The sequence below is a fragment of the Pieris napi genome, chromosome 16, assembly GCF_905475465.1.
Source record: "Pieris napi chromosome 16, ilPieNapi1.2, whole genome shotgun sequence".
In the NCBI taxonomy this organism is placed as follows: Eukaryota; Metazoa; Arthropoda; class Insecta; order Lepidoptera; family Pieridae; genus Pieris; species Pieris napi.
In genome coordinates, this window is record NC_062249.1 from 10,794,125 (window position 1) to 10,818,070 (window position 23,946).

The 23,946-nt window shown below is 38.3% G+C and overlaps 2 protein-coding genes across 5 annotated transcripts; both read left to right on the top strand.

Moving 5' to 3' along the window:
* Positions 1-828: 828 nt before the first annotated feature.
* Positions 829-8,014, top strand: LOC125057538. The gene is made up of 8 exons (XM_047661290.1): positions 829-1,207; positions 2,340-2,398; positions 2,471-2,599; positions 3,635-3,756; positions 4,783-4,892; positions 6,282-6,550; positions 7,319-7,405; positions 7,863-8,014. The coding sequence occupies exons 1-8, from the start codon at positions 966-968 to the stop codon at positions 8,003-8,005; spliced, it is 1,161 nt and encodes a 386-aa protein (XP_047517246.1). The 5' UTR covers positions 829-965; the 3' UTR covers positions 8,006-8,014.
* Positions 8,015-8,433: 419 nt separating this feature from the next.
* Positions 8,434-23,298, top strand: LOC125057268 (serine/threonine-protein kinase ATR-like). 4 transcript variants are annotated; one of them, XM_047660857.1, is made up of 8 exons: positions 8,434-8,593; positions 9,137-9,389; positions 10,242-10,624; positions 11,840-12,194; positions 13,242-13,354; positions 18,732-18,893; positions 22,430-22,588; positions 23,174-23,298. In XM_047660857.1, the coding sequence occupies exons 1-8, from the start codon at positions 8,474-8,476 to the stop codon at positions 23,249-23,251; spliced, it is 1,623 nt and encodes a 540-aa protein (XP_047516813.1). In that variant the 5' UTR covers positions 8,434-8,473; the 3' UTR covers positions 23,252-23,298. The 4 variants fall into 4 exon arrangements, with proteins under 4 accessions (XP_047516813.1, XP_047516815.1, XP_047516816.1 ...); XM_047660859.1 differs by lacking the exon at positions 22,430-22,588; XM_047660860.1 differs by lacking the exon at positions 18,732-18,893.
* Positions 23,299-23,946: the final 648 nt, after the last annotated feature.

Genomic DNA, 23,946 nt, shown 5'->3' on the forward strand with positions numbered 1-23,946 from the left:
GCTCGAATTATAAAAAATCCTATACTTGACGCTGGCTAATGCACAAATCGTGCCAGAGCTATAAAAAACAAAACTAGGTGTAGGTGAAATGGGCTATTTGACAAGATTTAAAAAAAATAGATTATTTATTAGTAACTATTGTTAGGGCTAGTTGATCTAGTTCTTAGGGTAGGAAATTAAACACTCCAATTATGACTTGATTCACTATAATTCACTTAACTGATTTTACGTAAACTGTATAACTTCAAACTTGAACAAAAGAATTGCCCGTGCGCATGTGTTACAACCTCTTTTATAGTATATTCCGGTTTATAATGATTATAAACCGTTCATTCAAATTTGAAAGTGGAATTAAAATTAAATGAACAGTAAACAGGCTAGGCAAGTAATGAAACGTGATCCAATGATCCAAGTCATTTGCTTAGCTGTTTAATCAACTGGCTGAATATCTTTCAGGCCGTTAGGTAAACGGCACCGTTTAGTTAAAAGGCTAGGCTGTTAATTGAACGGCTAATTAAGCTAGTTGGCTGCGATATATCCGTTACAAATAATAATCAAAATTTCCCTTCCTCCCATTTTTCTAATATTAGTTTATATATTATACTTGGCGATTAAAAAGAGTGGCGGAAAGTTTCTTGCCAGTTCTACTTACCCGCTCTACGCCCTTGACTTGCGAACTGGTAGTAAATGTAAATTTACAATTAATTTAACTTTCTGACAATTCATAAGTGTACTTGTTTACCTACATGAATTGATATATTGAGTTTGAGATTGATATACTTTGCCATTTTTTTGCTTATAAATAAAATCTATTTTATTTCAGATTATCTGAAACCGTGCTCTTATGCTGTACATTTGGGTCACGTGGCTTCGACGTTTTGTTACGTCTCTTCTTCTATGGCGACGAAGAGGCAAATCAAATAGACGTGTTAGAATCTCTGCTGAGCGTAGCACAGGGCTCTGAGATGGTAACCTGCGTTCTAGCTGGTTCCATAGCGCAGGTTGCAAGAGGATCCGCTGCTGAGAAGGAGAGACTGGTTACGATATTAGCTGAGAACATTGCTTGTGGGCCAGTCATATTGGAATTGTTGCACACCCTCGTACCAGCAGGGAGACAGATGGAATACGGCGGAACGGAATCACGTGGACTTTTAATGGAGCTAAGACGGCGTGCTACGCTTACTGATGGGGATTATTATACGCTGGGGTAACTATAATTATTCCTAATCTATGCTGTGTCCAAAATTTTCCAAGCTTTATTAGTTTTATTAGCGTGGCGATTTCCTAAATCGTCGGAGTTACGCCCCGAGAGTAAAGCCAGACGTAGGCACTCTCTTCGACTGTTACATTGCATTCATTTTGAAGTTCCCAGTCTGAGACTCCACGTAGTAGAGTTTAATTCCCACATGGAGTACTGCTCTCACCTCTGGGCGGGGGCTCCCCAGTACCAGCTCCTTCCACTTGACCGTATACAACGCAGAGCGGTTCGAATCGTCAACGACCAATCCCTCTCCGAGCGGCTTGATCCTTTGGCGTTGCGTAGAGATGTGGAGTCACTCTGCATCTTCTACCGCATTTACCATGGGCGGCGGTATCACTTACCATCATGTGAGCCTCCTGCCCGTTTGCCCCCTGTTCTATAAAAAAAAATCATTCGTTTCAGTGCAATTAACATTTCAATAGTTCGCTTATATTCTATTGTTGTACGTGAGTAGTTAATATAGAGTAAAAATAATCTCATCTATTACTTAAAGCATTGGGGATGACCCAGGAATTAGTTTAAGGAATTAAATATTATGACACTATTAAACTAACTAATTTAAGCGTTAACCAACCAGGCTCCAGAAGATAAACCACTCCTTATATGGAAATTGTATTCGTTTTTACAATAAACCCCCAAGCGAAACTAGAGAATTATCACTAAATAAATTCAACGTAAATTAATCAATAAAGCTTTTTATAAATTTGACGATTATTTAAATGATCCTAATCCTTGGGATTGATTTGCTCAATTTCAAATATTTATGCTGTTAAAAGTTGGCGATTAAAAAGAGTGGCGGAGAGTTTCTTGTCAGTTCTTCTTGCCCGCTCTTGACTTGCGAACTGGTAGTAAATATAAAGTTAGAAAAATTAATTCTATTCTTATTTTCTGACGTTCATAAGTGTAAATTGTGTTAACAAAATAAATAAATGATTTAGAATTTGAAATTTTGACACATTTTGACAATACAATGCACAATGCATTGTATTTCTTTTACTCGCGACTTATAAAAAAATATATAATTAAAGTCGGAAAAAGAATATATTCACTATGTTTAACAGCAGTTATGTTTTAACAGGAAAATTCCCACAGAAAAGTGCATTCAAACGTCGGTCGAATCGCGTTTTTCAATCAAAGGTGCGTTTAAAAACAATATATTTTTTATTGCCAAAAAATATGAATGTTAACTTTTTCTCATATCATTTACAGCCATGAGCAAGTGCTTCGGGTGGTTATGCGAGTGGGATCGTTGGGGGGAATGGGGCGAGAGATCTTGTCGAGTACCGCAGCTTTGGACTGATAATGATTCTTTTAGACGGGAAATGGAGACGTATACAGGTAAATATTTCTTTGTGTCAGAGAAGTTCAGTAGGAAATTGTGCTTGCGGTTTTGACTTAAATATGGATGGAAATAATTTGCGCATCGGCTGTCGCGTGTCAGTATAATAAAAAAAAAGGGTGCGTGTACTTATGTACGCGCGTAAGAAGTTATACTTCTTTGGCTTTCTTTATTTTTTTTAATTATTAAATAATTAATAATAAATATTTAACGTTAATAATTTAATAATATTTAATATTTAGTATATTATTCAATAATTAATTAATAATAATAATAATTATTATTTATTATTTTATTATATTATTAATTCAATTTAATAACTAGGTATGTTTCATAACCTTTTAACTAAGTAACAATAGGTCTTTGTGAAAAAGCATTGCTAAATTTCTTTGAAAAAATAATGAAAACTCCTTTATTTATTTAAAAGGTACTACAAAGGTCATTATGGTCATTCAAATTCTTGGCATAGCTGCTAACTTCACGCATATTCTATTTCTTTTTACAGCAAGCAGCTGGCTGGTTTAAAAAAAAATCTGATAATAAAAACTGATAATTTTGTGTCACGGTGCGCGCGCATCGTAAAATTTCACTCTCATCAATTTTTCATAACGCGCCTAAAGAAGTATAACTTCAAAAAGAGGAATCCAAGAATCGATAAGACTAGCGCTGGCCATCAACGGTGGTGTCTCCTACTCCAAGCACTGGATTCTTAATAATTTAAATAACGATAATATTAACAATAACGCGTAATTCAATCCCCCCCCCCCCCCCCCCCCCCCCTAAATTCCTTACATAATACTTGAACGCTCCCAAAAAATCGACAATTGTCATCCTTCTTTGACTGACACCGATTTAGCGCAAACAATGAGGTTTTCGTTGATGACACGGTCACCGTAAACACTGACTGATGGTAATATGTGTATAGAGCAGTGATGGCGTGAAAAAAACCAAAAGTTCTAGCACCACTGATTTATTTTATAGTAATTGTATAGATCTTTTATGCCACCTGTAAGTCGCGGTTTCATTGTAACTAGGTGAGGTTGGCTGGTTCCGCGCAATGTGGTCAGGACTTGACGCTGATAGAGACGCAAGTGGACTCTACCGGCTTCTCTTGGCTGCTGATCGTTGGCCTAGAGATCCCTTCACGTTTTCTGCTGTGAGTAGATTCCGATATTTCCGCTTGTTTAAATTCGTTTTTATGGACTAACAAAAATTATCTAGAAAATATGATAATATCTGAAGAGTGCGTAGGCACTAGCTGTAGAGCTAGACGACGTGTAAGGCTAAAGTCACACGATGCGGTAACGGTGCGGTAATTATGACGAGCTATTGGGGCGTTACGGTGTGGCAATATATTTTACACCTCTGTGCCTCGTCTCGGAGGACACAAGTCCGGCGCCATGGTGACTTGGTATAGTAATTTGTATGTAGGAAGACGTTGCGGCACCGCTCCGGCGCCGCACCGCACCGTTACCGCATCGTGTGGTTGCGCTCTAAAATTAAACTTTTGCAAATATTTTTTTTACTTTGTTATTCGAGTACTATAGTAAGGATAACATTAAGTTTGTTATTATTGAATTTATAATAGTACACGAATTCTGACAGAGTCCAAACGGGTGAACCGTTTGTCTCTCATCTTCACTATTATTTTCCAATCTTCCCAGGTTTCTAGTGGGCCTCCTCCTCCTACCATTTTATGTAACCCTTATACACTATCCTACTCGGTCACAATAAATTGCAATATAATATCATTTTTAAGCTATTGCATAGCTTTTATCGCGGGCTTTGAGCGCGGCGACCGAATCAAGAAATTCCGTAACGAAAAAACCCTAACACACGATGACGTAATATAGGTGCGGCCGGTGCAGCCGGTACGCGTTAGAGTGAGACAGACTATATAGGCGTGTTAGTCTAGAGTCTGGCACAGTGGTAAATTGAATTGATATCAAAGAAAATACTGCACGAATAAAAAATAAATAAACAATTATAATTGCATAAGTTAATAAAAAAATGCTATGCAATAGCTTTACCGCGGCAGTCCGCGAGTGCCACACTTTTTTTTACATTCTGAGTTTATGGCTGTCACTGTAATTAAAGTTATGGCATATGAACCGATAAACACTTCAAGAGTTTCACTGTCGTTACAAATATCACAATTTTTTATTTGATTTTTGTTTGTTAGGTATGGGAACTGGAGATGTGGAAAGACGGTGAATTTGTACAGGAATGTAACTGGTTGGAGAGGCGGGACCAAGTTTGCTTGGCACAAACTGCTGCACTCCTTATGATAAGGTTTGTACTGACAAAAATTGTGTTACCAGAAATCCTTAAACAGTTATTTATATATTTTATTATGTTGTAAATTTATTATTTTTTAAAGAGAATAATTTGTCGGTATTTGCTTTTAAATAAACAAAATATTTTTACAAAGAATTTTATCCAAGTTTAATGTCATATAATAACCCCTAGATGGGGCAGAGTGATTCTCCATCGCGTTCGGTCTTGAGCCTCGTATTTCACCTCGCTCCAGTCTTTCTGACTCTCTTTGCCTCATCTGCAACTGTATGGCGCAAGGTTTGCCCGGGATGGCCACGCTTCCGCTTTTCTTGCGGGTTCTAATCAAGCGTCTGCTTGGGAATATGTTTGGGATCCCTTGAGAGTATGGCCTAATCATTTCCATTTGCGTCGCTTGATCACAATTATGCTGCACATGAGAGAACACCTCCAAACATAGCACATGATCGTTTTAAAGACAAAGTGTAAAATCTAAAAATGAAGGTTTAGTAAATTCTGGTTTTAGCAGCCATCGCTATTTTAAGCATCGCATTTGGCAACTTTAGACCTGATAAAAATGCTTCATTTTGGAGCTTCTTGCGGCGTTTTTCCAAAATATTCTGATTTTGACTGCTTAAAAAAAATAAAAATAAATTAGTAGCTCACAGTGAATCTGTTTCATGGTCCTTTTTAAATATAATAGGCAAGTAGGTGATCAGCCTCCAGTCCACACACGCCGTCGACTTTTTGGGTCTAAGACCTGCGGTTTCCTTACGATGTTTTCCTTCACCGTTCGAGCAAATGTTAAATGCGCACATAGAATGAAAGTCCATTGGTGCACAGCCGGGGATCGAACCTACGACCTCAGGTATGAGAGTCGCACGCTGAAGCCACTAGGCCAACACTGCTCTGCAATTTTGGCTGCTTGTCCAACGTTAACGTTAAATGACGATAGGAGTACAAGTTTTCTATAGTATCTGTCTATTTAATTGATCATATCATTTATATCTAACAGTAAGTGTGATAAAAAAAAGGGTGCGTGTACTTATGTACGCGCGTAAGAAGTTATACTTCTTTGGCATTATTAAAAATAGTTTTTGATTGCATGCAAATAATTCATTACAATTAAATAATCAAAGACTGGAAAAGGAGTCATTATAGACAATAAAGTTCAGTTTACATTTGAAAAATTTAATAAATAAATATTTATTATTATTCTCTGACATTAAGTGTAACATAAATTCTATTATTATTCGAATGTTGTTTTTAAATTATGTCCAATGCCGTAGCATCTTCCGTGGGCAACTTCATTCTGTTAATTATGTGTCACGGTGCGCGCGCATCGTAAAATTTCACATAAATTTTTCATAACGCGCCTAAAGAAGTATAACTTCAAAAATATTTCAGATCTCTTCGTTTGCAATCAGAAGAACACTCTTCTCAACAGACTTCCGCTTTACACGAGAACATGATAGGGTGGTGTTCGCTGGTTAACAATATTCGAGGTGCACAAGAAAATGTACGAACTGCGTTATTCGAAGACGTGATTCGAGTTTGCAGTCAGCTGGAGCTGGAGACAATTGACAATGGAATTGAGGAGCTGGTGTCAGCCAAGCGTGGGTTGGCCGTTCTCAGGAATATTCAATTAGAACTGGCAGAGACGCTGGAATTCGCCCGTGAGTTATTCGTCACGAAATTATAGAAAAAATACAATTATATTTAAAAAAAAAAGGACGCGTGTACTTATGTACGCGCGTAAGAAGTTATACTTCTTTGGTTTTCTTTATTTTTTTAAATATTAAATAATTTATAATAAATATTTAACGTTAATAATTTAATAATATTTAATATTTAGTATATTATTCAAATATTGATTAATATTCATAATAATAATAATTATTTATTATTCATTCAATTTAATAACTAGGTATGTTTCATAACCTTTTAACTAAGTTACAATAGGTCTTTGTGAAAAAGTATTGCTAAATTTCCTTGATCAAAATTCTTGGCATAGCTGCTAACTTCACGCATTTTCTATTTATTTTTACTTGTAGATTGTTTTATTCTCATCTCGCGCACGCTCGGCGCCCGGCTGGTTTAAAAAGAATTCGTTAGTGGGCAACTTCATTCTGTTAATTTTGTGTCACGGTGCGCGCGCATCGTAAAATTTCACTCTCATCAATTTTTCATAACGCGCCTAAAGGAGTATAACTTCAAAAAATCAATGTGAATGTATATTGTCATATTTTGAATTGAATCTGGTGTATTCCAACAGTCCAAGTTTTATCAAAATCGGTGCAGTCGTTTATTAGATTTCGGTGTCCACGCATGTTTGGAGGGTACATGTATAATATTAATTTTGATTGTTGTCATTTATTGTTATTTGTAATAGTCTAGTACTAATTTAATTTGAAAAAAAAAAAAGATAAAATCACTTGTTACAGAAGAGAAATGGCGTGAAATGAGTGAAAGATCTAAGGAACCGCTTCGTTTGATGCAACTTATATTAAAACTCCAAGCCGATACCAATTGTTCGTATTCTTTTGTATAAGGAATAATATTAATCTATGGTGTATTCAGTCCAGGGCCGGATTTAGAGGTGTCAGTGGAAACCTCGGAAACAAAGGAGTGGAGGCCCAAATTATTTTCCTAACAAAATGAACCATGTTTTACAGTCGAGTTTTTCAATCAATAATTTATTGTGAAGCTAGATTCTAGATACTAGAATTAGATTCTTTTAGTATTTAACAAACATAAAAATATATCAAACGAAAAGTTGTTTACTAGCCGGAATTTAAAATATTTTTTGCCGAAATCTATTGTGGAGGCCCCTCTTTTGTTGAGGCCCCGATTGCTCTTACTCCAGCCCTGATTCTGTCTTCAAAACTCTAAAATTTTCCACTGTTTAGACTAATGTATCTGTTTTACTCTTTCTTTATGTATGTTTGGGATTACATAAGCATGGCTTAAAGTTATATATTATTATAGGTGTGAACAGAGCATTAGTAGAAGAAGCAATGACAAAAATAAAACAGACCTTAAGTGCCAAAGACGAGAGTGAGACTCGCCCTATACTGGCGACTGTCGCAGAACATCTATTCTGGTTATTTGAGAGTACCACTGGTAAGTAAGTACCACAGGTACGGTGAGGTAATTTTTATCCTTATTTTTATTTAAGTAAATTTACGAGGCGAATAAATAAAATGATTTTTACACAGTTAGGGAAGTAGTGCGTCGTAAAATGTGCAATTCAAATAGATTCGTAGACTGGCAACACTAATACTTTTTTTTATTTTTTGGCTCTGGCAAGGTTTGTGCATTAGCCAGCGTCAAGTATAAGATTTTTATAATTCGTGCTTGCCTTAGAAATTCGACCGTGTCCTCTATGTACGGTTTAAGCATTCGTCCGGTACCGCACAACCCTCCCAAAGGCCGAGAACAAATTTAAATTAAATTAAAACTTGCCCTCGAACCGGGAATCGAACCCGGTACCCCTCACCTAGCTGTCACTTAATAAGACCGCTAGACTACGAGCCCCCCCCACTAATACTTTAAAATGGCTTTCAGAAGTGGAAGAGAAGTACAATACATTAACCCAGATGTATGAGACAATAGAGCTAAGTGGGGGAGTTCGCCAAGCGGGGTCTATTGTAGACATTCTTCTATCTTGTATGCTGAGATTGCCACAGAAATATCGCCCACAAGCCGTCCTAGATAAGGTATGTTATTATTACGTATGGATGAAATTTCTTAGGTGATAAAGGGCGTATATGACAACTTCCTGATGATATGACCCATAATTATTGTTCGAAATTAATAATTTTAATTTAATAAAATTTCATGAGGGTGATCCAAAATATTTTTACTTGGCCGATCGTCACATGTTGAGATTTTATTATAATATATACTTTTTGTTAATTATATTTGTTAATAGTTATGTCCTCAATTTAGAATTCCTTTTGTGAAACGTTACGATGCGGGGCGGGGATTGAATTACGCGTTATTGTCAATATTATTTTTGACTTTCCAGTACTTTAACACCACATAAAGATAACTTTTATGTATAAAGAGCCACTAGGTGGTCACGAAACGTTTTACTATACTTGGGTGCAGAACAGTACTTGGGTACAGAAAAATCTTACGGCGCGATAGATTTCAATAATCTCCAAAAATTGCGTGACGTAATACATGACTTAGGCAATTTTAGGTGACGAGGCTAGTCAAATTTCTGGGCATAACTCTAAAATCACTATTATTTTTAGCTGTCAGATGCAAGTAAAGACTTGGAGGAGTACCAGCGTGAAGCAGCACATGAATGTGGGGTGGGAATAGCTCAAATGGAAAATGAATGGGCCCCTCTATTGGCCCTAGTGAGGGACACCCAGCATGACTTATTTCGCATGTGTTCTTTGCTCCTTCGAGCTGCATCTTCAGAGGATGAGGAAAGATGGCGTGAGGCCGTTCGGCAAGCTCGTCTAACGTATCCACATAAATTCGACACCTTGTCAGATGAAGGTAATGGTAAATTTAAAGAAATTATATAAACACTTTATTAAATTGTTCATCCGCAATACTAACGATGACTTTAAAGTTTTACAATTTTTTTATCCAATAACTTAGCTATGGCCCTCCTCAAATATGACGTCAAAAGACAAAAATCAAATGTTCATATAGGTAACACAACGTACACTTATGGACACAATGTACACACAATGTACAATGTGCATGTGGTAGCAAATAATAATAATACAAATTAAAAAAAAAACAAAGATTTGTTCTCTATCAGCAGGAGGCATGATGAAATAATTCGATGAATTCAGTTAATACATATTTTGGATATCTTAAATTAAGTTATTCTTTTCTGAGTAGGTATTCATTAAGAGACAATATTTTTATATCGAAAAATATCTTTTTTTTTGTTGATATCCAAAGTGGAAATGCATTTGCGCGTTTCCTGCCCCTGAAAGTTGCAAGATTCTGGTGTGGGACTCCACCCACACCAGAATATGTGTATTTCAGAAACTGGGTGAATAACCCCTAAACCAACTAGTTTTGTTCCTACAAGGCCGCGTTAGAGAGGCTCTGTGGTAGCGACCTACCGGTACCTCAACGGCATTATATGCTCAAAAACCTCCGGTGCAGAACCAACTACATATGAGGTCGGAGATGGGCATGGAGAAATACCTAGCTGAACATAGTATAGTGTCATTTACATTAAGTTTAAATTTTAAATAAACATTTACGAAGAATTTCCGTAGCCGGTTAACGGGTCAACCACGGTTAAATAAGAAGCGACTTCATGGAAGACCATGCCTCGTACGAGCGAGAACATTTTCAAGCAATGATCAAATCCTTTTTGATTTTCAGAAATAGCAGAGGACGCAGTCCAAACTATAAAAATGGTACAAAAAACGGCGCAAGCAGCATTAGATGCGCAAGGCCATAATGTTCTTCTGCCTTTAATAAATCTCAGTCCGGCATTGACTCGTTCTGTATCTGAATCTCCTACACTAGCGTCTCTTCTTGGCTTGCCCCCACACTTACGAGTATATTACTTCGAGCAGAATGTAGAAGTGTTCGTAGATAGTGCACGACGGCCGTGCGTACTGTGTGCGCGTTTGACGAACGGGTCCGTTCGCCGTTGGCTGATCAAAGCTGAATCGCCACGAGCTGATCGAGCCGCTTTCGCCGTGGCTCATGCTTTACGTCGCTTGCATCCGTTGAGGGCACAATATGTCGGCAGCTATGTTGTAAGTTTTGGTTTTATCTTGATAATGTAGATATTATATGATACTGGTAAAGTCCAGCATCAACGATTTCCCAATCCCGCTTGCTCTCACAGCTTAAGAGTTTTCTCGACTCTTCGTCGGGGAGCGGTCTATTTGTGAATCGATTTAAAACATATGTACAATATTTATTTAAATATGTGTTAGTATTAGCAAAAAGTTTTCTGCTTATTTGTATAATAATTGTTTTTAATTTTAAAATAAAACTTTTGTTTGCTGTATGTAAACACAAAAATATTTTATACAGTTGTGTTGCGTGTTAATATGTGGTTCTATACTTATATAACACAAGGACACCAATACCGTACCATTTCTCTCTTCCTCTCAAAGTGGCGAAGACTTCTAGAAGCCCTTAATTATCGTGGTGCCCGATAACTTTGAGATAATCCCACCACCTCGAACCATTGATCCTACCCGTAGGGCTCCGTCTGTTACCTTAGGTCTCTTGGTGCAGACATCCCGTACTTATTTATATATTCACTAGCCAGATGCAAATACACGCACAACTCGTTGAGCGAGTTTGCTTATCTCGTGGAAACCGCGTACAAATTATTAAAAGAAATCAAATCAAATAAAATGAGAGTTTACTATGATTTAATATATTACTACCACAAATTTGTAACATTACTGTCTTTAATAAATTTAATAGGGATTCGAAGATTAATTACAAAATTACAACTGTTGTGGGCTAGCGTCGTGCAATTGGCATAACGAATAAGTTCTCATTAAAATTGCCTTTTTTCAATGAGAATAAAGTTTTTTCAACATATGGCTACTAATCAAAATTCAAATGTCAAAAATCATTTTTTCATATAGTAACACAATGTACACTTATGAATGTCAAAAAAGAAATATACATTAAATGAAATGAAAACTTACACACTACATTGTAGAACGGAAGAGATGAACTGGCAATAAACTCTCCGCCACTCTTTTTAATCGCCAAGTTTTTTTGTTTTACACAATGTTTGTAAGGAGCTGCAACCATTACACCATGTTCCACATGACATCTTAAGTAATAAATTAAAAACAAAGATTTGTCCTCTATCAGCAGGAGGTATGGTGAAATAGGAGCACGCACTTACATTCGCGTGGGAACAATACGCAAATACATCGGAATACCATAAATTAAAACAGAACGGCCATTGTTTAAGCTAACTGAACTATATTCACTTCCAGGTCCGAGCACTGACTTCAGACTGCTCCCTAATGGAGTTCCTAGAGGACCACAAGCGTCTAGACGAGCTCGCTTCAAACAATTCAGCGCTAGCTCTACGCGAAGCGATGCGCAAGCGCAGTGTTACCGCTCAGCACTTTCTAGACAAACAGAGAAGATTTACCGAAACTGTAGCAGCCGGTACTGTGCTGACTGCGCTTTTAGGAGTTGGCGATCGGCATCCGCAGAATTTACTCGTGAGCGAAGAAGGGGCGTTGGTGCACGTGGATTGGGCGTGCTCGCCCCGACATGATATGCTGGCCGTTGAACCAACTCCAGTTCGACTCACGCGTAACATGATAGCATTAGCTACTCCTGGTAAGAAATTAACTGACAAATAGTAAACTTTACAGGGCAGCCATTTCAAAATAATATAATCATGTTAGTTTTTATCATAATTTTTTTAATTCATATTCTGTTATTATTAAAATTGGCATACAAGCAACAAAAACGATTTGTTTTGTAACAAAATAAAAATAATTACATTAAATTACACAGTTTTCTAGAAAAATCACACGTTTTTATCAAATCCGTCACTTTACCGACTGATTAATTTGAAATTTAAAACACATGTTTTTTTTTAATGTAGCCTTAATATTTAGTCAAAGTAGTATCCAAATATGATAAAAAGGAAATTTTGGATTTTTTTCAAATCCGACATTGTGCTACGATCATCACATTGTTTAGTTTAATGGTAATTATTTTGATTTTAGTTCTAAAATCCAAATGGAAAGTCTTGCAGGGTCCGGTGTACGCGGAGATACGACCTACAACTGTTTAAAAAAGCATACTCAAAGGCCGGCAACGCACTCACAAAAATGCATATCCATGGGCGACCACTGCCTTTTCTGGGCGTCTCGTAGCCTTGTTTGCCCTATATATAAAAAGATATAATATGTGAATTACACAATAGCTCGCCAATATACAATATAATATAAAAGCACGGAAAAACCCGTTCACGAATTTCGATTTTTTTTAAAGTGAAAACTTCTTTAGCGGCTTTGTACACTTTTTTTGGAATGGGTAAAAAATGTTAAACTCGCGTCAGGACACGTGACCCGATTGAAAATTCTTAAGACGGATGGAGAGTAGACAGCTGGCGCGGCGTATTTAATGTAATATAAGTTGTCATGTTTGTGTACGATAGCGCAATAAATAAATATTGTATTCTAGCACATACTTTTATACTGATAATTAAAGGAATTCGTGCAAAATTAATCCCTAACCATTCCAAACTATCAAAAATGCACAACGTTAATATTCAAGTTTTCACGGCACTCCCAGAGTGCAACCCGATTTTGTAAAGCATGTTTTAGACTGAAAGTCTAAAACATGCTTTAATTAAATATTATGGTTTCATTCCAGGACTGGAGAGCCTAATACTGGAATGGAGTGAATTGATTCGGGAATACGCCCCTGAAATGATTGCTACTTTGCGGGTAGTCTATCGATACTTACCTAACTCTCAACTCTTCAAGGTAACATTTATTTTACTATTGATGTGCCTCCGGAAAACATACAGCATTGTATAATGAAGAAGCAATGTATACTTAGCCATGAAGTGCGATACATACCGAGTGAAATAGTTCCGCTTAGATAGAAAAGATGGCGCTGTAATCGCCTCAACTTCATACTTATCTTAACCAGCTAGGACGTTGTCATTTCCACAGTCATAGCGTTGTGTACTTTCGCCGCGTGCGGTCAAAACCGAATCGACTCAATATTAACAGTAAATCGGTGCATAGTCATCTTAAAACCTTATAGATTTTCTAAGTGTTCATAAATTACTAGCAAACCGCATTATATATATATCACACGTGCGTTATGGAATCCGCGCCGACTCACGATGCCGATGAGGCCGCCGCCGGGGCCGATCAGGCAGGTAGTCTAAAAAGTGTCGAGCAAGGTCAAAAACAAGACAAAGAGGACTCCACGTGCACCAGCAGCGCGTCTGATAGCGACTCGGAGCGTGAGGAACCACCACGAAAGAAAAGGAAACGAGTACCACAGGTAACGGTCGATCCCCGGATCGACGCGTTATATAATCAGGTGAGTTTCCTCACAAATTTTATAATGCATCAACAATATGTACCCAATGCCAGTGCGTCCAATGACGAGGGTACCTACCGACCTACCAACTACGATAGCGATTTTTTAATTAATCCGTCGACCGAAAATTCGAAATATCTGGACTTGGGGGTAGGTAGCACAAATATTGATGATAAAAAAATTATTAAAACGGCCGATGAAAAACGATTACGTCAGCTCATAAAACTCCAAAATTTCAATACTTCCACGTGGCAACATATTAGATACAAAAAAGCCCTGGTAGATATGCTGGCGTCTCCAGGCTTTTGTAACCTGAAAATTAACGATGAAATATGTTGTCTAAGCAAAGGAAAAGATTTCTTGGCCTCAACAGAGGAAATTATGGCTGCGACCACCCACGCGATCATATGTCAAAGGGAATTACTACAATCTGGATTACAAAAAATCATAGACTGGGCTCATAATAACCCAACGGAATTAAAACCCGATAATCTTTTCACAAAAATATCCGATATTTTTGGTAGTGAATCACCTTCTCTCAAATTGCATGAACAAACCCTGCAAATTGTGTGCGGAAAACGAGCGGAATGTATAGAAACTAGGCGTAAAAGATTAATAAGTGAGATTTCGGATACAGGTATTCAAACTGCGCTTAGTAACATACCTCCTAGCGAGGAATTTTTGTTTGACAAAAATAAGCTCGCGTCCCTCATACAATCCCTCGGTGGGCCGCGATTTTGGCTATCCCCGCCGCAACCTTCAAGAGTAAGAGAGCTTTTTAAACCTAGATACAAAGAATCGTCAGCATCTACATCCAAATACAGACACCAGACACAAAATGTGAAAAATAATTTTCGTGATACCCACAAAAACAACAAACGAAGCGAACATTTAACAGAAAAATTGATAGTCATAAACAACTTAAGAACTACCCGCTTTCTAACAAAGACGGAAAAAAATGACTATCCAACACAATTCAAGGGAGGTTGCTTAACATTTTTCAAAAAACGTTGGCAGGCACTGGGTGCCAACAAATTTATAATTTCCGCAATTACAGGATTCCGCATACCTCTGTACAAGAAACCTCCTTTGTTAATGCCAACAAATCGAATCATAAGTCAATACGCAACCGAACCGTCACCTGCGACATCCCAGGTATTCAAAGAACTCTTGAATCAAGGTATCCTACAAAAAGTTCTCAACAAAACTCCCAGTTTTATATCCAAAATGTTTCTTCGGAAGAAAAGCGACGGCTCGATGCGTCCGATTGTAGATTTGCGAGAACTAAACCAATTCGTGAAGACAAAACATTTTCGTTTAATCTCCCACGGCTCAGTCCCAGACTTTCTTCAACCAGGGGACTAGATGATAAAAATAGATTTATCACAAGCCTATTTCCATCTACCGGCAGCGAGATCGCACCGACCTTTCTTAAGGATCACCTACAAAGGGCAGTTATACGAAATGACATGCCTTCCTTTTGGGCTAGCGTCAGCACCACACCTTTTCTCTGCAGTATCATGTTGGGTCGCGGAGACCTTACGTGCGAAGGGATGTCGAGTGCTAGTCTTCCTAGACGACTACCTTCTGGTCAACCAAGACCACTCCAAGTTATGTGCTCAGGCCTCGGAGGCCGTGAGACACTTGGAACACCTGGGTTGGAAAATCAATTACCAAAAATCCGTATTGGTACCAACCCAAAATTTAGAATACCTTGGAATTCGTTGGAATACAACGGACAATGTGATGTCGCTACCCAAGGTATACAGCGCATAAACCATACAGTAGAACGGACGCTGTCAAAAAATCGCATCAACCTCCGCGAGTTACAAAGTCTGCTAGGGCAACTAAACTTCGCAAACTTTGTCGTGCCCCGTGGGAGGCTTCATTGTCGCCAGGTACAGATTTTTCTGCGACACTTCAACAAGATGCGACCTCGTCGATGTCAACTGCTGCCTCAGATTGTAGTGCAGGAACTGATGTGGTGGCTCGGAGCTACTCATCAGACGACACCTATACACAAAGAACCTGCAACCCACTTCCTAGCGACGGACGCTTCGGATTGGGGTTGGGGGGCACATCTAGACGGGAACCTTATGTCAGGAAAATGGTCATACCAACAGAAAAGGTGGCACTACAACAAAAAGGAACTATATGCAGTGATAGCCGCAATAAAAATAAATGTGAAAATATTACAAAACACACACGTATTAATACAATCGGACAACCGAACTCTGATTGCATACATTCAAAAAGAAGGTGGAACGAAATCGATAGGGTTACTGACACTAACCTTCAAGTTATTGCACCTGACGGACAAATTCAACATAACTCTGTCGGCACATTACCTACCAGGGAGATACAACATCATAGCAGACAGATTATCAAGGGGAAAAAAAGCCTGCAGAATGGCACCTTCTTCCTCAAGCAACAGCCGAGATCTTTCGGAAGTGGGGACATCCGGAGATAGACCTATTTGCAACAAAGGAGACTGCAGTAGTAAGAAACTACGTATCAATAAATTGCAGAGATCGATCCGCAAATTACATAGATGCCTTCAGCAGAACATGGCATTATCGTCTAGCATGGGTGTTCCCCCCTCCAAGTCTGTTACCCAGAGTTTTAGCACACCTGAACCGGGCGACGGGAACCTATCTGATAGTTGCTCCAGATTGGCCGCGAGGTTTCTGGCTTCAGGACCTGAAATCCAGATCTCTAGATCACCCCCACGAAATTCAACACCTATCGGAGACACTCATAGATATTATGACAACTGCACTGTCTCCTCCACAAATACAAGCATTGACCTTAAAAGTTTGGAAAATTGGGGGTGGGGTGCCCAAATAAAAGACTGGTCCAAACAGGAAAAAGATCTACTTTTGAAGAGTTGGCGTCACTCCACCTTGTCCACCTATTTACCCGCAATCAAAAGATGGCTCTCATGGTGTGACAACTCTCAAGTGAACCCAAAATCCCCTCAACCAGCCGATATTGCAAAAATTAAAATGTCTCTTTTTCTAAAAGAAAATTTATCCTATGCAACCATCCTTGTTCACAAATCGGCAATTTTAACTTTTTGCGGTCCCCATGTAGAACAACAAACATTTTCAAATTTTATTATTAAACACACCCTCAGGGCAATAGGAGTAGCTAAACCAAAAGTCGTGAAATCATCCGTCACGTGGGACCCGCGGATAGTACTAGACTGGCTTTCTTCCAACCCTCCTAAGGACACTTTATTCGATACGGCTCGCAGAGCAGCCATTGTATTGCTTTTAGCATCGGGCCGTAGGGTTCACGATTTAACTTTATTAAAAATTACTGACGAGCATTTCGTGGATGATGGTGATAACATTTATTTAACACCGACATTCGGATCTAAGACAGACACACACTCAAGACGCCAGTCAACATGGAAGCTTTCTAAACACCACGATAAAAACATATGCCCTGTCACTTTAGTTAGACTCCAAATAGCTATGAGTCATACAAGAAGATCCCAAGTAAAAAATTTAAACAATATTTTCATATCCATTAACAACAAAATAAAACCTGCTTCGCGAACCATAATCGGAAATTGGGTGCGCACGGTTCTCAAAGATAGTGGAATCTATGCATCTCCAGGGAGTTGTAGGGCAGCAGTAGCTTCTTTGGGTTGGGTCGAAAATCAACCAATAGATGATATTTTAGCACGGGGTAATTGGAAATCTTCAAATACATTTTTTAATCATTACTGCCGCGAGATAGACTCTCGTAAAGAAAAATGCAGCTCTTTCTTTAATACATTTGCACCATCGTAATTATAGAAATACCTTGTTGTGATTATAGGAAGTTTATATTATAATGTTAATTGTAAATCTCAATCAAAATAGTTATATTTATACCGTAACCAACAATAATAATTGTACTTATGCTTTGATTAAGAATATTGGCAAGTAAATAAAATAGTTATATAAACAATAACGTCTTTAACTAAAGCCTGACTTTCACTCTTCATAATCATCATAGCGTTGTGCTTTATACTGTACTTTATACATCCACCAGCAGATAACAAACACGTCTTCATTATACAATGCTGTATGTTTTCCGGAGGCACATCAATATGACGGTTTTACATAAAAATAAAACCGATATAATGTGCCGAGAAGGAAAACATACAGCATTGTAGGAAGTTCTTCCTGGTGAAGACTCTATGACTGTGGAAATGACTACGTCCTAGCTGGTAAAGATAAGTATGAAGTTGAGGCGATTACAGCGCCATCTATTCTATCTAAGCGGAACTATTTCACTCGGTATGTATCGCACTTCATGGCTAAGTATACATTGCTTCTTCATTATACAATGCTGTATGTTTTCCTTCTCGGCACATAATATCGGTTTTATTTTTATGTAAAACCGTCATATTATAAGGGAAATCTATATTCTTAAAATTATTGAATTTCAATTAGACAGTCAATTGCACTTTTTGTCTCTTTCCGTCAAAGTGTGTTTACACCGTGGTGTAGAGATGATATGAAGATATGATATCACTCGATGAGTAGCATTGATATTGATACATTAGAGTTACTTCAAAGTTCTAGTTAAAGTTACCAATAACGATAACTTTGAATTTGTCTAATTAATTAGACGATTGATAGTGTACGAGTATTTCGCCAATGTATTTCGACTAAATATTTTAAAAATTTGGTTTTTTAATGAATTTTTCATTTAACTATAATGAAAATCTTCCCGGAAGTCATTTTTTTTTACGAAATAGTATTTTTTAAGTATCAAATCCTAATAAATGGAAAAAAAAATCATGTGCAGCTGGAAATGATGGAGCAGCTCGTGCGTGGTCAGCTTGTCAGCCATCAGCTGCCGTTGCAGCATTTAAAGCATCAGCAAAGGCGATGTGCTTCTCTCGAATCCGTTCTTGCTGATCGATTCCAAGACTTTCCTGACAAGGAATCATATTCGGTACAAGAGCAGGTAACAATTAAAAAAAAATACAAACTTGCAGTTCCACCAGTTCCACCAGAATGTATAGAAACTAGGCGTAAAAGATTAATAAGTGAGATTTCGGATACAGGTATTCAAACTGCGCTTAGTAACATACCTCCTAGCGAGGAATTTTTGTTTGACAAAAATAAGCTCGCGTCCCTCATACAATCCCTCGGTGGGCCGCGATTCTGGCTATCCCCGCCGCAACCTTCAAGAGTAAGAGAGCTTTTTAAACCTAGATACAAAGAATCGTCAGCATCTACATCCAAATACAGACACCAGACACAAAATGTGAAAAATAATTTTCGTGATACCCACAAAAACAACAAACGAAGCGAACATTTAACAGAAAAATTTATAGTCATAAACAACTTAAGAACTACCCGCTTTCTAACAAAGACGGAAAAAAATGACTATCCAACACAATTCAAGGGAGGTTGCTTAACATTTTTCAAAAAACGTTGGCAGGCACTGGGTGCCAACAAATTTATAATTTCCGCAATTACAGGATTCCGCATACCTCTGTACAAGAAACCTCCTTTGTTAATGCCAACAAATCGAATCATAAGTCAATACGCAACCGAACCGTCACCTGCGACATCCCAGGTATTCAAAGAACTCTTGAATCAAGGTATCCTACAAAAAGTTCTCAACAAAACTCCCAGTTTTATATCCAAAATGTTTCTTCGGAAGAAAAGCGACGGCTCGATGCGTCCGATTGTAGATTTGCGAGAACTAAACCAATTCGTGAAGACAAAACATTTTCGTTTAATCTCCCACGGCTCAGTCCCAGACTTTCTTCAACCAGGGGACTGGATGATAAAAATAGATTTATCACAAGCCTATTTCCATCTACCGGCAGCGAGATCGCACCGACCTTTCTTAAGGATCACCTACAAAGGGCAGTTATACGAAATGACATGCCTTCCTTTTGGGCTAGCGTCAGCACCACACCTTTTCTCTGCAGTATCATGTTGGGTCGCGGAGACCTTACGTGCGAAGGGATGTCGAGTGCTAGTCTTCCTAGACGACTACCTTCTGGTCAACCAAGACCACTCCAAGTTATGTGCTCAGGCCTCGGAGGCCGTGAGACACTTGGAACACCTGGGTTGGAAAATCAATTACCAAAAATCCGTATTGGTACCAACCCAAAATTTAGAATACCTTGGAATTCGTTGGAATACAACGGACAATGTGATGTCGCTACCCAAGGTATACAGCGCATAAACCATACAGTAGAACGGACGCTGTCAAAAAATCGCATCAACCTCCGCGAGTTACAAAGTCTGCTAGGGCAACTAAACTTCGCAAACTTTGTCGTGCCCCGCGGGAGGCTTCATTGTCGCCAGGTACAGATTTTTCTGCGACACTTCAACAAGATGCGACCTCGTCGATGTCAACTGCTGCCTCAGATTGTAGTGCAGGAACTGATGTGGTGGCTCGGAGCTACTCATCAGACGACACCTATACACAAAGAACCTGCAACCCACTTCCTAGCGACGGACGCTTCGGATTGGGGTTGGGGGGCACATCTAGACGGGAACCTTATGTCAGGAAAATGGTCATACCAACAGAAAAGGTGGCACTACAACAAAAAGGAACTATATGGAGTGATAGCCGCAATAAAAATAAATGTGAAAATATTACAAAACACACACGTATTAATACAATCGGACAACCGAACTCTGATTGCATACATTCAAAAAGAAGGTGGAACGAAATCGATAGGGTTACTGACACTAACCTTCAAGTTATTGCACCTGACGGACAAATTCAACATAACTCTGTCGGCACATTACCTACCAGGGAGATACAACATCATAGCAGACAGATTATCAAGGGGAAAAAAAGCCTGCAGAATGGCACCTTCTTCCTCAAGCAACAGCCGAGATCTTTCGGAAGTGGGGACATCCGGAGATAGACCTATTTGCAACAAAGGAGACTGCAGTAGTAAGAAACTACGTATCAATAAATTGCAGAGATCGATCCGCAAATTACATAGATGCCTTCAGCAGAACATGGCATTATCGTCTAGCATGGGTGTTCCCCCCTCCAAGTCTGTTACCCAGAGTTTTAGCACAGCTGAACCGGGCGACGGGAACCTATCTGATAGTTGCTCCAGATTGGCCGCGAGGTTTCTGGCTTCAGGACCTGAAATCCAGATCTCTAGATCACCCCCACGAAATTCAACACCTATCGGAGACACTCATAGATATGACAACTGCACTGCCTCCTCCACAAATACAAGCATTGACCTTAAAAGTTTGGAAAATTGGGGGTGGGGTGCCCAAATAAAAGACTGGTCCAAACAGGAAAAAGATCTACTTTTGAAGAGTTGGCGTCACTCCACCTTGTCCACCTATTTACCCGCAATCAAAAGATGGCTCTCATGGTGTGACAACTCTCAAGTGAACCCAAAATCCCCTCAACCAGCCGATATTGCAAAATGTCTCTTTTTCTAAAAGAAAATTTATCCTATGCAACCATCCTTGTTCACAAATCGGCAATTTTAACTTTTTCGGTCCCCATGTAGAACAACAAACATTTTCAAATTTTATTATTAAACACACCCTCAGGGCAATAGGAGTAGCTAAACCAAAAGTCGTGAAATCATCCGTCACGTGGGACCCGCGGATAGTACTAGACTGGCTTTCTTCCAACCCTCCTAAGGACACTTTATTCGATACGGCTCGCAGAGCAGCCACTGTATTGCTTTTAGCATCGGGCCGTAGGGTTCACGATTTAACTTTATTAAAAATTACTGACGAGCATTTCGTGGATGATGGTGAGAACATTTATTTAACACCGACATTCGGATCTAAGACAGACACACACTCAAGACGCCAGTCAACATGGAAGCTTTCTAAACACCACGATAAAAACATGGGTGGTTCTTCCTGGTGAAGACTCTATGACTGTGGAAATGACTACGTCCTAGCTGGTAAAGATAAGTATGAAGTTGAGGCGATTACAGCGCCATCTTTTCTATCTAAGCGGAACTATTTCACTCGGTATGTATCGCACTTCATGGCTAAGTATACATTGCTTCTTCATTATACAATGCTGTATGTTTTCCTTCTCGGCACATAATATCGGTTTTATTTTTATGTAAAACCGTCATATTAAAAGGGAAATCTATATTCTTAAAATTATTGAATTTCAATTAGACAGTCAATTGCACTTTTTGTCTCTTTCCGTCAAAGTGTGTTTACACCGTGGTGTAGAGATGATATGAAGATATGATATCACTCGATGAGTAGCATTGATATTGATACATTAGAGTTACTTCAAAGTTCTAGTTAAAGTTACCAATATCGATAACTTTGAATTTGTCTAATTAATTAGACGATTGATAGTGTACGAGTATTTCGCCAATGTATTTCGACTAAATATTTTAAAAATTTGGTTTTTTAATGAATTTTTCATTTAACTATAATGAAAATCTTCCCGGAAGTCATTTTTTTTACGAAATAGTATTTTTTAAGTATCAAATCCTAATAAATGGAAAAAAAAATCATGTGCAGCTGGAAATGATGCAGCTCGTGCGTGGTCAGCGTGTCAGCCATCAGCTGCCGTTGCAGCATTTAACGCATCAGCAAAGGCGATGTGCTTCTCTCGAATCCGTTCTCGCTGATCTATTCCAAGACTTTCCTGACAAGGAATCATATTCGGTACAAGAGCAGGTAACAATTAAAAAAAAATACAAACTTGCAGTTCCACCAGTCTCTGATGTTCTTATTTGGTGATTACGTCATGAGTAATTATTCACCTTTTTACACATATTAACCACATTGTCTAAGCTTGAAAACGAAGTGCGGTTTCGAGGATTCCTACAAAAAATTATACGTATATGTACTGAAGGAGGGATAAATTGCAGTAAATCTGCTTACGCAATACTTGAACGGCCCCCAATTAGGTGATCAGCCTCCAGTGCCTGACACAAGCCGTTGACTTTTTGGGTCTAAGGCAATCCAGTTTCCTCACGATGTTTTCCTTCACCGTTCGAGCAAATGTTAAATGCGCACATAGAAAGAAAGTCTATTAGTGCACAGCCGGGAATTGAACCTACGACCTCAGGGGTGAGAGTCGCACGCTGAAGCCATTAGGCCAACACTGCTCCAAGATAATACTACTCAGTTATGCTAAAATTATGTTATGGCAGGCGTGAAATAGTCACGATTTGGATTTATGAAAATGTCAACGAACTATGCTTGAATTACTTTTTTGTATAGAGTAATTTGTAATAACTTACTTACTTATGCTTACAGGTATCAAGCCTCCTGCGCATGAGCACAGAGCCGCGAATATTGGCGCTCACGAGACCAACTTGGCAACCCAATATGTGATTATTTGTTTCTTATTTCTGTAAGTGTTTAATAAAGTTTGTGAAAAATATCTTGTTTTATTTAAAACTGAGTGTGTAATGGTGAATGTGGTAAATCACAGAACAGCTTTTTTTTTTAACTTATGTAACTTTAATGACGTTGTGGTTTATGACATTTCCTTTAAATAATTGTAATGTAAAGGGAGGGCAAAACTTGCTGAGTTTCTTGCCTGTTCTTCGTCTGGCGTAGTCTTGCCCTTTCGTGAATTTTGTAAACGTTGTTGACATTCATAAGCATGCTCTAAGAAGCATCTAAATTGAATAAACGTATTTTGAATTTTTTGATTTGATTTGTTTTAAATGGAATGTGTTGACTGAAATCCAAAATAAATTCCTTTGATTTTTAAAATTAAGGTTTGTAGAATATTTATAATTATATTCAACCTCAGAGCTCTCGAATAGTTGTCACGTGAAAACATAAACAGTTTGATGGCAGTAGGTGAATAAAAAAATTAAATAAATAAATATTTATTATTGTTATCTTACATTAAGTGTAACATAAATTCTATTATTATTCGAATGTTGTTTTTAAATTATGTCCAATGCCGTAGCATCTTCCGTGGGCAACTTCATTTTGTTAATTTTGTGTCACGGTAATAACTTCAAAAAATCCTAATTTAAAATTTCTTTATTCAATAACAAATTACATTATTATTC